At 34.0% G+C, this 15030-nt stretch overlaps 8 protein-coding genes across 8 annotated transcripts; 5 read left to right on the top strand and 3 right to left on the bottom strand.

Annotated features, from left to right (window-relative positions):
• Nucleotides 1–2585: 2585 nt before the first annotated feature.
• Nucleotides 2586–3074, top strand: WICANDRAFT_85887 (beta-class carbonic anhydrase; the record flags this gene model as incomplete). The annotated part of the gene is made up of 1 exon (XM_019185965.1): nt 2586–3074. One exon carries the CDS (start codon nt 2586–2588, stop codon nt 3072–3074), a length of 489 nt encoding a protein of 162 aa, XP_019037016.1.
• A 34-nt stretch (nt 3075–3108) lies between these two features.
• Nucleotides 3109–4109, bottom strand: WICANDRAFT_97226 (C2H2-type zinc finger protein). The gene has a single exon (XM_019186576.1). The coding sequence runs from the start codon at nt 4007–4009 to the stop codon at nt 3143–3145; it is 867 nt and encodes a 288-aa protein (XP_019037015.1). The 5' UTR covers nt 4010–4109; the 3' UTR covers nt 3109–3142.
• A 247-nt stretch (nt 4110–4356) lies between these two features.
• On the top strand, nt 4357–4959 carry WICANDRAFT_81137 (uncharacterized protein; the record flags this gene model as incomplete). Its single annotated transcript, XM_019185181.1, has 1 exon — nt 4357–4959. One exon carries the CDS (start codon nt 4357–4359, stop codon nt 4957–4959), a length of 603 nt encoding a protein of 200 aa, XP_019037014.1.
• Nucleotides 4960–5675: 716 nt separating this feature from the next.
• On the top strand, nt 5676–7709 carry KNS1 (serine/threonine protein kinase KNS1; the record flags this gene model as incomplete). Its single annotated transcript, XM_019182354.1, has 3 exons — nt 5676–6083; nt 6252–6330; nt 6514–7709. 3 exons carry the CDS (start codon nt 5676–5678, stop codon nt 7707–7709), a joined length of 1683 nt encoding a protein of 560 aa, XP_019037013.1.
• Nucleotides 7710–8219: 510 nt separating this feature from the next.
• COX19 (Cox19p) lies at nt 8220–8560 on the top strand (the record flags this gene model as incomplete). The annotated part of the gene is made up of 2 exons (XM_019183865.1): nt 8220–8238; nt 8292–8560. The coding sequence occupies 2 exons, from the start codon at nt 8220–8222 to the stop codon at nt 8558–8560; spliced, it is 288 nt and encodes a 95-aa protein (XP_019037012.1).
• Nucleotides 8561–8965: 405 nt separating this feature from the next.
• Nucleotides 8966–10732, bottom strand: WICANDRAFT_65153 (uncharacterized protein; the record flags this gene model as incomplete). The annotated part of the gene is made up of 1 exon (XM_019183864.1): nt 8966–10732. The coding sequence occupies one exon, from the start codon at nt 10730–10732 to the stop codon at nt 8966–8968; it is 1767 nt and encodes a 588-aa protein (XP_019037011.1).
• Nucleotides 10733–11249: 517 nt separating this feature from the next.
• NUP49 (FG-nucleoporin NUP49) lies at nt 11250–12833 on the bottom strand (the record flags this gene model as incomplete). The annotated part of the gene is made up of 1 exon (XM_019185180.1): nt 11250–12833. The coding sequence occupies one exon, from the start codon at nt 12831–12833 to the stop codon at nt 11250–11252; it is 1584 nt and encodes a 527-aa protein (XP_019037010.1).
• Nucleotides 12834–13089: 256 nt separating this feature from the next.
• Nucleotides 13090–14604, top strand: XRN1 (chromatin-binding exonuclease XRN1; the record flags this gene model as incomplete). Its single annotated transcript, XM_019183863.1, has 1 exon — nt 13090–14604. One exon carries the CDS (start codon nt 13090–13092, stop codon nt 14602–14604), a length of 1515 nt encoding a protein of 504 aa, XP_019037009.1.
• Nucleotides 14605–15030: the final 426 nt, after the last annotated feature.

Here is a 15030-nt window from a genome sequence, read left to right as displayed (position 1 = left end):
AAAAAATCAAAATGCAATCGAAAAATCGTTTTGGCAACTTTCCATGGCAATTGGTCTTTTGGGAAAATTTCTGTGTTTTTTTCAAAAAGTGCTGAATTGACCATTTTCCCATACAAATTTTTGATCCACCATACATACTGCAATAAACACAAAATCAACAATAGACCTTTAACATTTGCACCTGTTACCACACAAGTAGTTCTGTAGACCTATTCAATCCTCCAGCTTTTGTTTGGCCAATATGAGAGACATTGAGTTCCGTTGCAAGTTGTAAAATGATGCTAATTCTAATCCAAAAACTTCACTTTTTATCTTGAATTTTCCAAAAAGTTCGCGAAAAGCGTGGCCGTACCGGTGCAATATGTATGTATGTAATATTTCGATTTTAGGTCATAAAACAACGTTGAACAACAACTAGAAGGTGTAAATAGTGTTAAAATGATCCCAGGAGTGCGTAGAGAGCACATAGGAAGGCGCGAATTTAGTGCTTTTTTTAAAAGCGGCCTAAATGACGTTAAAATGGTAGTCGTGAGTGGATTGATTTCAATGGGCTGGATGAATTTTGAAGTACATAATGAGTTTCCTTGGAAAATTATTGCTTAGCGTCTTTCTGAAATCTGTCAGTTGTAGTTGTAGTAAGGATAGTACTACTAATGTGTAGCAATGGGAATCAATGGCTGTCAAGTTGTAACCCTGATGTCCTATGAATGGTTCTTCTGTATTGTGTAAACTGGTTCTATTGGGATCTCCTGTGGTATTTATACTTCTTATCATCAAGCTTATCTCAAGCTGACAGAAATCGAAATATGTATTGTGTAGATCAAGTCGGTTTTACAATCCTGTATCCTATGCATTTATTCTCTAGTTTTTATATAAACTTCCAAGTTTAAATATTGACTATATAATGCTCGTAATGACGCAAATGTTTGAGCGACGTCTGCTACTATGTGTCAAGTTATAATATAGGTACAATTACCAGATATTACTTAAATGTATGTAATAGTGAATAATTAGATATTATATATATCATTATACAAGGGAGTGAGACTTCGGTCTCTGTAGAGTTAGGAGATATTTTATCAGTGACAGGTCGTCGAGCTGTAATTGACAACACGATAGTCCGCTTGCTTTTTAAGTGTCAATTGAGGATCTCATCATCCCATCCCATTAATAGCACACTTTGTGTAAAAATACCATACCAAAGAATGATCAAATTGCCAACATTTGCAACTTCTTGTTTCGTGATAGTCATGAAACAATGAGACATGACCTTTTAGGGTGTATGAACGTATGAACCAGATCTGTGATTATCTAGAAAGTAATAACTGTGTTCGTTTTGGTTCTCCCAAGTGGTTTGGCTACCAAAATATTCCACCATTTATAGTGCCCAACACTCCGAAACACCATTGTCATCACTGTTAATGTAGCATAGCTGTCGAAACTCTTAGCTTATGCAACAGCATCATAACACTCTATACCATAGTCACAAACTCTTTAGAATTCCCAATAGACCGAATCACCAGACACCAGACACCACCAGTAGATGCTTCATCTACTAAAGCTAAATGTGAAAGTTAAAAAATTTCTAGCTCAGTTTTTGAGCTTTCCCAAACCTGAGCTTGTGAATTTCTGAAGCAATAGCTGAGTGCTATTGGAGGTAGCTGGCTTCTCTTATCAACAATGGATCTGTTTACATTTCAAATTATCATATCACAAGTTTCAACTGCTTTGGTTCATGAATGAGCATTCAATTTTTAAGACAAAGACACAGTCTGCAGTCCCCATATATGCAGTTAACAGGATATAGACCACTTTGGATGCGAGACCAGAGACCAACCAGATAATATTAAAGACCATTTTTGGTTCTTGAAGATCCATTGAATAGTTTTCTCAAAGGCGTTGATGTAGGAAAAGGTCAAATTATATTTGACATATTGTTTGTTTCGCGATTGTTAATTAATCGGAGGTCGGAAGCACTAAAATACAAATTTTGAACAGCAATAACTCTAGCTATATTGTGTAAGAAGGATTCAATAAATAAGATTCTTTATACTGTCATTATACCGAATCGTTCCAGGTAGGTTTCCTGGTCCCTACATTGTTTTTTCCTTCTAGCTAATTCAACCCTTGCAAATAGTATAATTATAAAATTCTAACAGGACGTAGTCAATAAATAAAATCGATAGCCATTTTATAAATTTATAATTGTATTAAATACTAAAATATACCATCATATTGATCTACAAATAACTATAATATTTAGATACTATTTCTACCTAACACATAAACATTACCAAGCTGTTTAGTTCGCATTAACGGCGCTTGTGGCCGTGATATCGGTCATCGCAATATCAAATTATAATCAAATTCAGGTTTTGGCGCCATAACCCATCAAAATTATGGCTTCAAATCACGAAATATCACTCTATACCGTTCAATATCAAAATATTATATGATCTGCATAATCAGATATATAATAATTTAGTCTACAAAGTATAAATAGCTCCGCATCAACCTTGTAAAATGTATACAATTCTTTCTCATTATTGCTAAAATTATTTTACCTATATCCATAAAGAAACACAATGTCAAACGCGTCTCAATTTGAAATTAATAATAAAGAATTCACTAAATCATTTACTCAAGGCTCATTACCATTACCACCTTCTAAAAAAGTTGCTGTTTTAACTTGTATGGATGCAAGATTAGATCCGGCTAAAGTATTGGGTATTGAAATTGGTGAAGCTCATGTTATCAGAAACGCAGGAGGTCGTTCAATTGATGGTCTTAGATCTTTAATAATTTCTCAAAGACTATTAGGAACTAGAGAAATTGTACTTATTCACCATACTGATTGTGGAATGTTGACATTTAAAGACGATGATTTAAGAAATCAATTGGTTAAAGAAACTGGTGAATTAGTTGATCATTGGAGTTTTTTACCATTTGATGATTTAAAGAAAAGTGTTATTGATGATTTGGAATTCTTGAAAAAGCATCCATTGATTCTAGATGTGCCAATTACTGGTTATGTTTATCATGTTGAAGATGGTAGTATTGAGAAAGTTTATTGAAAGATATTGTCTACAATTTTGATTCAATATTCCCATAAAACGTATATATTTATCTCATTAAAAAACCTTTATTCATTATGACCAGCGTTGAAACTCTTTTGTTGTTGATGTAAACTAGCACCGTTGTGCACTGTATAAGTCAACTGTGCCAATTTTGTCTCTGTAGCTGATAATTTTGTCTCAAGACTAGCCACTCTAGATTCTAATAATCTAACATATGGTAACAAATCATGATTGTTTTTTCTTAATTCATCATCATTGATAGCTGTTGTATTCGTTTTCTCAGATTGAGTATGTGATTCTTCTTCAGCTATTGGGTTAATTAGTGGTGTTAATCTATTTATTGAAGGTAATTGATTGTTTAATCTCCATTGATTAATTTCATGAGCTTGTTGTTTTTCAGCACTTAGATTTGCTGATGACACTTGACTTGATATTGATGAAGCTCTTGAGCGATGTTGCGGTGTATTGGTATCTTCAGCTAACCGACTTTTCAAAATAGCATCATCAACTAATAAAGTACACCCACTTTGACTGTTGTTATGACGAACTAAAGCATCACAACGAGCAAATTTACGACCACAATTTTTACATTGATATGGTTTCTCACCAGTATGTAATTTTTCATGTCTTTTCAAATCGTGTAATCTTCTGAATTTTGATGAACAAATGGAACAACTAAATGGTTTTTCCTTTGTATGAATCAATAAATGTGATTTTAAGTTATGCTTTCTTGTAAATTTATGATCACAATGTGGGCAGTTGAACTTTGTTTCTCCATTTTCTTCATTGTTATCGTCTTCATTTTCATTAGATTCAACTGTGTTGAGATCAGCTTGACCATGTGAAACCCCTATATTACTGGAGTGTTGTTGTTGATTTATAGGCTCAACCACACTTGATAAACCCAAGCTAGGGCTAAGTATTTGTGACATTTCTGGGATTAGTTTGAAAGTATTTGAGCAACACCAAGACACGGTAGAACAGCTAAAAGCTTTTTATTTATACAACCACCATCCAAAAGGCACCGTTGTTGAAACTGTGTAAACAAATTTACAAAACACTAAAAAACTTTCCTATGTGTCTGGGTGTGGCTGCTGTGGCGATGAAAAACAAAAAAGGAAAATAACCGGTCTTTTCGAGCCGTGTCACGTGACGCGCGCGAACTGGCCGCGAATGTGTTTTGCAAAATTATTTTTTTTCACTGAGTTGAAAGAAGTTCAAGTAAAAGGTGTTTTGTACTTGATTCAAAGAGAATTGACACTTGTGAAAGTTATTGAATATGAAACTACGTACTTTTGTTATAATTGCATCGCCTTTTGTTGGCTACTATTATGTAGACCAAAAACTATCAGCTAAATATCCAGATATTCCATTGTCTCAATTACCATCAGATTCAAAATTGAAACAATTTATGAAACCAAAAACTTCAAAACAATACTTTGCTTACTCAGATATATACAAGACAACTGTTAAAAGTGAATCATTAGATCAATTGAACTTGAAATTTCTATCTACACCAGGTATTTCCAATTTAGTGTCAAATGAAAGTAAAACTGCACCATTACAATCTCAAGTGTTGAAAACATTTGATTCAAAGAATTCAAAATCAACAATTTTGGAATGGCATTGGAGTTCCAATTCAGGAATTGTACCATTTTTTGAAACTTTATCATCATATGGGTATCCTTGGAGAATGATGAATGGTGGGTTACATGAGATCTTGATTAAAAAATCACAATCGAATCCAGATGAATTTGATGTATGGTTTTCCACAACACATGAATATAATGATAAAAGAGATGGGAAATTGATTCCAAACTGGGTTCAAAGCTTGCACAGAAACTATGCTAGGGTACTATTATACCTTGCTACAGAGAAATGAGCTCCATCCCATCCACAATTCCTGTATATAGAAGTGCTTTTGTATAAATTGAATATTCAGCTTTAGCTTATATGATGTAATCTGTACACCAGCGCTCGTGTCCATTTCCTAATTGGGCGATATTCCTCACCAGGGCAACAATCACCAAAAAAAAAGGTGGCCAGCAACAAAAAAAAAGTGACTTGTTAAATTTTGAAATGAGGGAAAGGTAGAGAGAAAAGATGGTGAAGAATAGGTCGATATTGGTATCGTTGTGATGCTCTTTCTTAGTAGAATCTACTTGTATAGTATAAAGGTAGTCTTCTGTACCGGTTTCCAGAATGTCCTGGCTTTCCAGCGTAGCAACTTCTCCATAAAAATCATGTGCCCACGATTGGTTTTTTTTTTTTTTTTTTTTTGGCCTTCATGAGGGCGAATTCTGAGAAATAAACATTTTATCATGAAATGGTGGATTCCATTCGATGGAACAACGTCAATTTAACCAACTTTTCAACACTAGATCTACAGATATCACAAGCCCATAACCTCCTGGAGAATTCACTGCTGTTAGTCTGCGAAACGCTGAGCCATTTCCATACAATCTGAAAACACCACACTGAATCCCCCTTGACAAGTGGAAGGCTATAACTAAACAACACCCCCCTTGTTTGTATTGGTTTATTCAAAGAGAGAAAGATATCAATAGAGAAAGAAAAAGTCTTGATATAATGTCCTTGATGGAGCCAGGAACCAGGAAAAGACCAAGATCTTCCTTTAGTGATTGGAATAATTTGTTAAAAAAGAAGTTTAACACAACAACAAATAACAACAACAATGATTCAAATATACACGATGACAATACTTTTAATGTGAATAAAGATAATTCAAGTGTCATTATTTTGGATTCTGATGATGAAAATTATGAATTTAACGATATTGATGATGATGCTGATGAAAACACTTCAGGAATTGCTGTTAATGGACACAACATTTATGATAATGATGATAATGAATCAATAGTTATATTGAAAGAAAATCAACTTCCTCCTAATTACACAGAGAGTGCAAATTATAACACTGGTAATAACAACTTTGATTATAATTATAATGATGGAACTAGATCTTTAGATTTGCAAGATCAAGATGTTGATGATGATGAACAAAATATGGAAGAAGAAGATGATGGTCAATATTTAGCTAGATTGTTGAAAAATGAAAACCTCAACACTGATAGAGTTCACAACCCTTTTGAAAATGGTGAAGTTTTAATTGATGATGCTTCAAATAACATTGGTATTCATGTTGGTGTAAAGAAAAGAAGGACAAATTCATTACCTCAATTACCCTTATCACAAATTTCTTATAGAAGAGTTTCTGAATTGATCAAAATTGGTGAAATTAAACCAAACATTGTTTTAGCTAATGGGAATTCTGCTCCTTCTTCTTCATCATCAAATTCTTCAGCTGCTTCATCAACTTTTAATTATACAAATTTCAATTCATCAACAACTTATAATCATTCATCAACAACTTCACCTTTATCTCCAATATCCACAAACACAAATAAAATCAAAGTAACTGATGATGATGGTTATTATATTGCTGAACCTGGTCAATACTTTGCTAACGGACGTTTCAAAATATTGAGTATTTTGGGTCAAGGTACTTTTGGGAAAGTTATCAAAGCATTAGATTTAAATTCAAATGAAACAGTGGCTATTAAAATCATTAGAGCAATTCCAAAATATAGAGAAGCTTCTAAAATTGAATTAAGAATCTTGACAACTTTGAAAAATGCTGATCCTGAAAATTTAAACAATTGTATCCATCTTAGAGAAGTTTTAGATTATGAAAATCATATTTGTATCATTACTGATTTATTGGATATAAGTCTTTATGAATTTTTGCAAAATAATAAATTTAAACCTTTCCCAGGTTCTCAAATTCAAGCAATAACAAGACAATTGATTAGATCTGTTGCATTTTTACATGATTTAAAATTGATTCATACTGATTTAAAACCTGAAAATATATTGTTGACAAGTTCAGATTTTGCCAAATTCAAAAAGAATAAAGTTTTGAAAAATCCATTAATTAATGTTATTGATTTTGGAAGTGCAATCTTCAATGATGAATATCATAGTGAATTAGTTTCAACAAGACATTATAGAGCACCTGAAATTGTTCTTGGAACTGGTTGGTCTTATCCTTGTGATTTATGGTCATTAGGTTGTATTTTGGTTGAATTGGTAACTGGTGAAGCTTTATTCAAAACTCATGAAAATTTGGAACATTTAGCAATAATGGAAAAAGTTTTAAATTGTAAAATTCCAAATTCAATGATTAAAAAAATCAAAAATAAAGAAATTTTAAATTATTTTAAAAAAAATAATTATCATTATCATCAATATTTGTTAAATTATCCAAATAATGAAACTCAAGAAAAATCAATAAATTTTGTTAAAACCATTAAAAAATTGGATGATTTAATTTGTTCAAAATTAAAAATTAAAATTCATATAAATATGAATGATTCTTTACAAAAAAATTGGGATAAAAATCATTCAAAAAATAAATCTTTAAATTTTGAAACTTTTCAATTTTGGTTTTATTTTATTGATTTAGTTAAAAATTTGTTGAAATTTGATCCAAATCAAAGAATTTCTGCTATTGATGCAATGAATCATCCTTGGTGGGATTTTGGAACAATTGATGAAGCAACAAGTGGGTTGATGAATAATGATAATAGTTTTGGTGGGAAAATGATATAATGTTGTTGTTTGTTTGGGAATTTATAAATTTGTTTTGTTTGATCATATCGTTCGTTTTATATTTATTTTTTTCATTTCAAGTTCATGCCATTGTTTAGTGGTTTGTTTCTATATCCAAGTGACAATTTGAATTCAAGTCACAATCATCTATCAGTTTATTCTTTTTTCTTTAAACAACTCTGATAGAGATTTTTTTGCTGGTGATATTTTTTTGGGATTTTTTTATATGGTTTTATATGTGTGCTTTGTCTGTTTTCCAGGTTGTAGTAATGCCAACAGCTTTCATATTTTCATATATTTTTGGGTAAAATAGTTTAAATTGGTTTAAATATTAGTTTTTGGTTTAATTATTTGGTTTTTTTGGTTTTTATAGGCTTTAGAAAATAATTTTTGAGATGGTAAATTTTTTGTAGCGTGCACGACCAGTTTCGCGATATTTAAGTGAAAACTTTGGAAATGGCCTTACTAACATTAACCATAGATATTCGTTAATATCAAGCCGTTTACACCATGTCCACAGGAAATCCAGGTGCGTATAAGCTGGAGACTGCTACCGTGGAACTACACTAACCATATTTTCAGGAAACTCATACTCAAGTTACTCTCCAACACCACCAGAGCGTGGTTCATTTCCTCTAGATCATGATCATGAATGTTCAGAAATAATGGCTCAATATTTACAATGTCTCAAGCTAGTCAAAGGTAATAATGCCCCAAATTGTCGTCTATTGGCTAAACAATATCTGGGATGCAGAATGGATAACCAGCTTATGGAGAGAGATGATTGGAAAAACTTGGGCTTACCAGAAGATGAAAATAAAGAGGTCAAGTCCCCAATACAGAAGGAATGATGTAATGAGTTTAATTATTGTTCATAGGACTTATTATTTAATGATGACATGTAAATATATGAAATTGGTAAAAATTACAGGTAGCTCATCGCACTTTAATTCACAAAATAAAAACATTACACTATATACTTGTATTGGAGATTACCATAAAATATCCTTGTATAACCAAATATCCAGATAGTCAAAGACAAAAAAAAATAGATATAAAAAAAGAAATATAAATCAAGATGATATTGATCCTTTCATCTTGAAGTAATACTATTATACTATTGAAAAAAAAATAAAAGACAAACCATTAACATAAAAAGAAAAACCATATTGTGAGCAACACCAATAATACCTAATACCACCAACCATTTCCCGTAATTTAACCATTAATCCCGAGTAACATAAGCATCCTGCAAATCATAAACCTGCAAAACAATGTTTCCAGACACCACACTTTTTACTTTTAGAATCACCGTTGTGAGACAACTTCTTAGCAATTTTCTTTTGAGATGAGCTGAAAAAGTTTGATAGTTTATTAGCTCTCTCTCCTAGCTCTTGATCGTCCAAGTCCAAATATGATTGTTTAAATTGATCCCAGCGTTCTTTGCTATTTTTACTAGCCTTCTCCAAAGAAGTTTTGAGTGTATTTTTCTTCCTCTCGCCGTCAACACTATCCCAAAGTTTGAACCCTTTATCTTTCAAGACATTAACGGAGCCATTGGCATCATGTAAATACTTAGATAAAAGCCCATTAGCTGCACCACTGGACAAATTGAATCTAGCTTTCAAATAATCATAACCAACATGAAATGATTCTTGAAGATCATCTAATGGACCGTTCTTAGTAAAGTCAGCATAAGTTGTCTTAAAAAGTGACAAGGTCACACTTCCAGTGCGAAAGATGAAATTCTTTGATTCATTGAGATAATGTGACATTTGTTCCAATTTATCTTCCTTAAAGTAATCAAAATAACCACCCGAATTTAAATTATCAAATGTGCGTTTTGAAAAGTTTTGAAACGAGCTGAGCTTATTGTTGAAAGAATGGATTGTAGCCTGTACAGATTGGTCATCTTGAATCTTTCTAGTGAAAGATATCAACTTATCTTTAAACTCTTCCAAGGCACCAGGGGTTTTATCAACCAGTTGATTTGATTTATCCCTCAAAGCGCTAGCAGATTCTGAATAATTATAAGCTTTAATTTGACGTGCAATGTTATAAGCATTTTTTGAGGCCCGCTCCCACAAGTTTGCTGCTTTCATCGACATTGAAACATAAGCCTCCCCAGTATCCTCTCTGAAATTTTGAAAAAGCTCACTAGTCAGTTCCCACGAACTCAATCGACCAACTAACTGATCATGATGTTGATATTCTTCTTTTGGAATCACAGTTTCATATGGAACAGTGTTTTCCACAGTGATTGTTTGTCCTGGTAGATAATGAGTCTCAGTTTTTGTTGAATATCTAATTATGGTCAGAGTATTCAAGCCTTCTTCATAAGGTTTACGGCTATAGTCAGACAAGGAACCTCTTAATCCACCTAGAATTGACGACCCATTCAAAACCTGCACCAAAATATCAAGAGATACCAAAACAATTATACCATATGAAAGATGGTGCATGTGAGAATCAACAAAGCTCTGAAAACTTGATCCATCTGGTTTTTCCTTTGAATTCTCGCCCATATTGACTTTGTGCTTCTCAATAGCCTCGTCCTCCTTCTTAACATCATTTTTGATTGGATCAGGAAAGCTGAATGAACCATCAATAGGAATAGGCCCTTCTTTCAAAGTTGACACTGAGTCAGCAGCAGCTTCTTCCTGAACTGCTTTCAGGGTTGAAGCCGTATCTCTTCTTTTATTTGAAGGGGTGCTAGATTGTAAAACACCACCTTCTGATTCAGTTTCAGAAATTACACTGTGTGAAGGATCCATTTCACTTGCTTCCGAAGAAGAAGAATAATTTGATCTAATATCATGATCTGTTGAATAGTTGTCATCCGTGAAGATCACTGACCAATTGCGTTCAACATCATAGTTGAATGCAGAATCTGATAAGTCTGAAGTTTGAGGAGTGGTCACATCACTTTCACTGTACATCTTTGCTCCACTATCACCAGATTGATCTTTGACTTTTGGTTTATTATTGTTGTTGTTGGACATATTCTTTGATTTTGAACCCATCTTTTTTTGACAGCTTTTCCTTACTCCACAAATAGAACAACCACAATTTAGCAGCTACCGTAATCTTCAAGATAAATACCAATAACTTTGAACAACAATATTATTAGCAGTAGCTGGTTAATTATCTAATCAATAACTTAGCTGGTGGCGGTCGGCTTTTGAAGTTTGCTTAAAGTGGAACCGATTTCTGTCTCCTTTGTCTAATTTGCAATCCCTTGTGTGCCACCAAAAACTATAGCTTTTGAACTGAACGCTTCGAAATTGATTTTTTAAACTCGATAAACTTGAAATGTAATCTGATACTAAATCCTCTGCAAATAAAGGAATACACCAAAAAACTGCTTCTTTTCTCAAGTAATTGTGTGATCAAACAATTATTTTGAAGGTTACAAAAGATAAGTTCCCTCTAAATTTTCTAATCGCTTTGCATTTGGCCGGAACTAAGAGCCCCCGGATATTGGAAGTTACACGGCTTAACTAACAAATTTTGCTTATTATACAATTGCATTAAAATCTATTATATCTTCCCTGTTGAGCGTTCACTTAGAGTCTTGACTTTTTGGTGTATGTCAGCGACAGTGTTGGCAACTTCCATGAACAGGTTGAATTCCTCGTGTAGAGTGCTGATAATCAAATCTATACCTCCCAAATCACTAATAGAGTATTTTTCAATACCTTCAACTGCAGCATCAATTTCACCTAGTACTCTGGTGTATTCTTCAAGCTTACTTTTATAAAATTCCACCTTTTTGTTAAAATAGACATCCAATTCAATGGATGATATTTTGCTACCAGCTGCTAGCAATCTTTGTAAAATTTGGAAAAAGTTTTCAGAATCATGCAAAGCTTCATCTGTAGATGCCCTTATGTCTTGTAAGGTTGCCAAATCATTATCCAAGGCTTGATTAGTTGATGAATATCTATTCTGTAAAAATTCAATATCTCTAGGTATACTATCAATGACTTCTGTATGTTCATCTTGCTCTGCTTTTAATTGTTCACTTATTTGCACTTGACTTTGAATGTACTGGTCTAATTGTTCAATTTCTCTTCTGAATTGCTCTGGGAGGTCACCAACGGTGGTTAATGGTGTAATTTGAGGTAATTGTTGTTGTTGTTGCTGCTGCTGCTGTTGCAATGGTTGAGAACCACCAAACAATGATGACCCAGTGTTCGTTGTAGTGTTATTGGAACCGAATAAGCCACCAGTTGTGTTAGCAGTAGTATTTGCAGTATTATTATTGCCAAATAATCCACCACTTGGAGCAGCAGGTTTGCTTCCAAAAAGCCCACCGCCAGTTGTGTTATTGTTAGTGCTATTGTTATTACCAAATAATCCTCCACTTTGAGCCCCTGAAGTGGCAGCATTGTTATTACTACCAAATAGTCCACCACCAGTAGTAGTTGTAGCAGCTGGTTTACTACCGAAAAGACCACCACCAGTCGTTGTGTTTGAGGTGGCTGGATTATTAGCTCCAAATCCTGTTGAAGCCCCTGTATTTCCAAATAATCCACCAGCTGCTGGTTTGTTGGTAGAATTGTTGGCACCAAATAAGCCACCACCACCATTATTTGTGCTTGTAGTATTGGATGTGTTTCCAAATAAACCACCAGATGAAGCAGCTGGTGCTTGAGTATTATTTGATCCAAATAAACCACCAGCATTGCTGTTTGTTGTAGATTGGTTATTGGTGTTACCAAAAGCACCACCACCAGTTGTTGATGTATTATTACCTAGTCCAAAACCTGTACCTGTATTAGATGTATTGTTTCCAAATAATCCTCCCCCTGTTGTGTTTGATGTATTGTTGGTGTTTCCAAAAAGACCACCAGAGCCAGAACCAGGGTTTGTATTTGATTGGTTATTACCACTTCCAAATAATCCACCACTTCCACTGCTAGTATTTGATGAAGATCCAAAAAGACCACCACCAGAAGTAGCTGCTGGTTTAGCAGCACCAAACAATCCACCACCACCTGTGTTTCCAGTGTTAGTTGATGAGCTTCCAAAACCTGTATTAGCTGGGGCACCACCGCCAAAAAGACCAGTAGCGGACGCTGATCTTCCAAACCCACTTGTGCCTGAATTTGAACCAAACATTTTGACTATTTAGTAGATCAATTGGATAAGAACGTTTGGTGTATTGATTGTTGTTGTTCCAGGATCTCGATGTGTACTTTGAAATTTTTTGTTTACATTTTTTTTTGCCCTTGATCTCGAGATTTTCTCTAGTGGGAAAGGGATGCGTAATTGTCTGTCCATATCTGTGTAATACTCAGCACGAGTGTCTATAGAACAAATTTGGGAGACATCATAATAACCAAATACCTTCAAACTTATCTCAAACTATTTTCGAATGGCAATCCCCAAGTTCTACTCCATACTAAGACACCAATGGCCAGATGTCATTGAAAATGCTCCAGCTGATCCAAAATGTCACACACTCTACGTTGACATGAACACCGTGTTGTTCATCTGTCTAGCTGATTCTTCATCATTACAAGAATTTCATGTCAAAACTGAAAATTACATTCAATTGTTGGTTAACACGATTAAACCTGAACAGTTATTGTATCTCGCCTTTGACGGTGTTCCACCATTGGCTAAATTGAAAGGACAAGCCCAAAGAAGACGTTCAAGGATAAATACGCAACAAGTGATTGATTCAAACGTACTGACACCAGGCTCTGAAGTGATGCAAAATGTGTCAAACCACTTAACCAAGTTTATCAAAGAAACAATTATCCCTAACCAAAAAGGTATAAAAGTTATACTGTCAGATTCCCTAGTTCCAGGGGAAGGTGAACACAAGATTATCAAACATTTGAGAAAACATTCAGAAAACCAATCTTTCAAAACATTTATTTATGGGACGGATGCTGACTTGATCGTGCTTTGTCTTTCATTACAAAACACTGATGTCACTTTGATCAGGGAGTCGAATATCTCGAAAATTGAGAAGAAGTTTGAGGTGCTTTATATGGATGTCTTGAGATCCCATCTTCTTCAAAATTATTCATTGGAAATTCAAAAAAAAGTAGGCACTGACCTTATCTTTTTGGATCTGTTATTGGTTCTATCAATTATTGGGAATGATTTTTTACCTATTCCAATGGGGCTATCCGTTGAATCATCAACGATAAACAAACTTTTGGAGCTACTCAGAGAATTTCATATGGAGGTGGGCTTGAATATTGTGGACATGGATGGGACCATTAATCATGATCACATTGCAAAGCTTTTCCATAAATTTGAAAAATTTGACATGGAAAGATTCAGGTTGGAGAATCCAATCAAAAGAAGTGTACTGGATGCTAAGATCTTGGAGTTACAGCTTGCAAGCTTATCATTGAAGGATCGTAAGAGTACGATAAAGGATTCTGTTCAAAAAGCCGAAGCAGAGTATTTTGAAGAAAGCAAACTCAAGACTTACTCGAGGCAAAAATTAACAAAAGTGGGAACCCGAACGTTATGCAAGGACTACATTAGAGGAATTCAATGGCTTTTGCTCTACTATCTTGATGATTGTCCCAGTTGGAATTGGATAAATGCCAATACTGTTTCACCGTATTTATCAGATTTAAAAAGAGGATTGAAAAACTCAGATATAGAATTTGAAAAGGGGTCACCTATTCTTCCTCTTCATCATTTAGCTCTTGTTCTTCCCCCAAAATCTAAGTCGCTTTTGCCAGATTCATACAGAAATAGTGATGAATACGATCAATTTTCATCATTATTGAGGCTATCTAATTCAGCCTCATGCTCTGATATTTTCAAATTTGTCAAATATTTTGAGGATGAGATTGATCCAAGTCTAAAAGACAACGAAATCTTTAGAAATACATTCTCAAAACCTCAAATATTTATATAAACAGTTTTGCAATAGTTAAGGTAAGACGCGTAATTCCCGGTCCATGTAGTGTAAAATGAGTACCGCTTCAGTTTTCTACTGAACGTCGAAAAACAAAATCGAGACAGATCAACTCCATACAAAAAAGCACGTAACAACAGCACATTGCAAACAATTGATAACAACTTGACAGATTGTATCTACTTGAAAGCTAGTAATCACACTGCTACTTTATTTTAGACCCTTAGTTTCAAAAGGTTGAACTCTTGGGGACTCGTTACATACAACAAGAAAAAAACAGCAAAAGAGAAACCGCCCACAACAAAGTACAACAACATTTTATCGTATCATTTAAAGTCATCATCATGGGTATTCCAAAATTCTTTAGATTCATCTCTGAAAGATGGCCGTTGATTTCTCAATTGATTGATGGGAATCAAATTCCAG

This window comes from Wickerhamomyces anomalus, assembly GCF_001661255.1.
Source record: "Wickerhamomyces anomalus NRRL Y-366-8 unplaced genomic scaffold WICANscaffold_6, whole genome shotgun sequence".
In the NCBI taxonomy this organism is placed as follows: domain Eukaryota; kingdom Fungi; phylum Ascomycota; class Saccharomycetes; order Phaffomycetales; family Wickerhamomycetaceae; genus Hansenula; species Hansenula anomala.
This window is presented reverse-complemented; position numbering and strand designations above follow the sequence as displayed.

Bases quoted from the DNA above. Each gene is read 5' to 3' on its own strand.
- WICANDRAFT_97226 (XM_019186576.1), bottom strand. From the start codon at position 4,009: ATGTCACAAATACTTAGCCCTAGCTTGGGTTTATCAAGTGTGGTTGAG.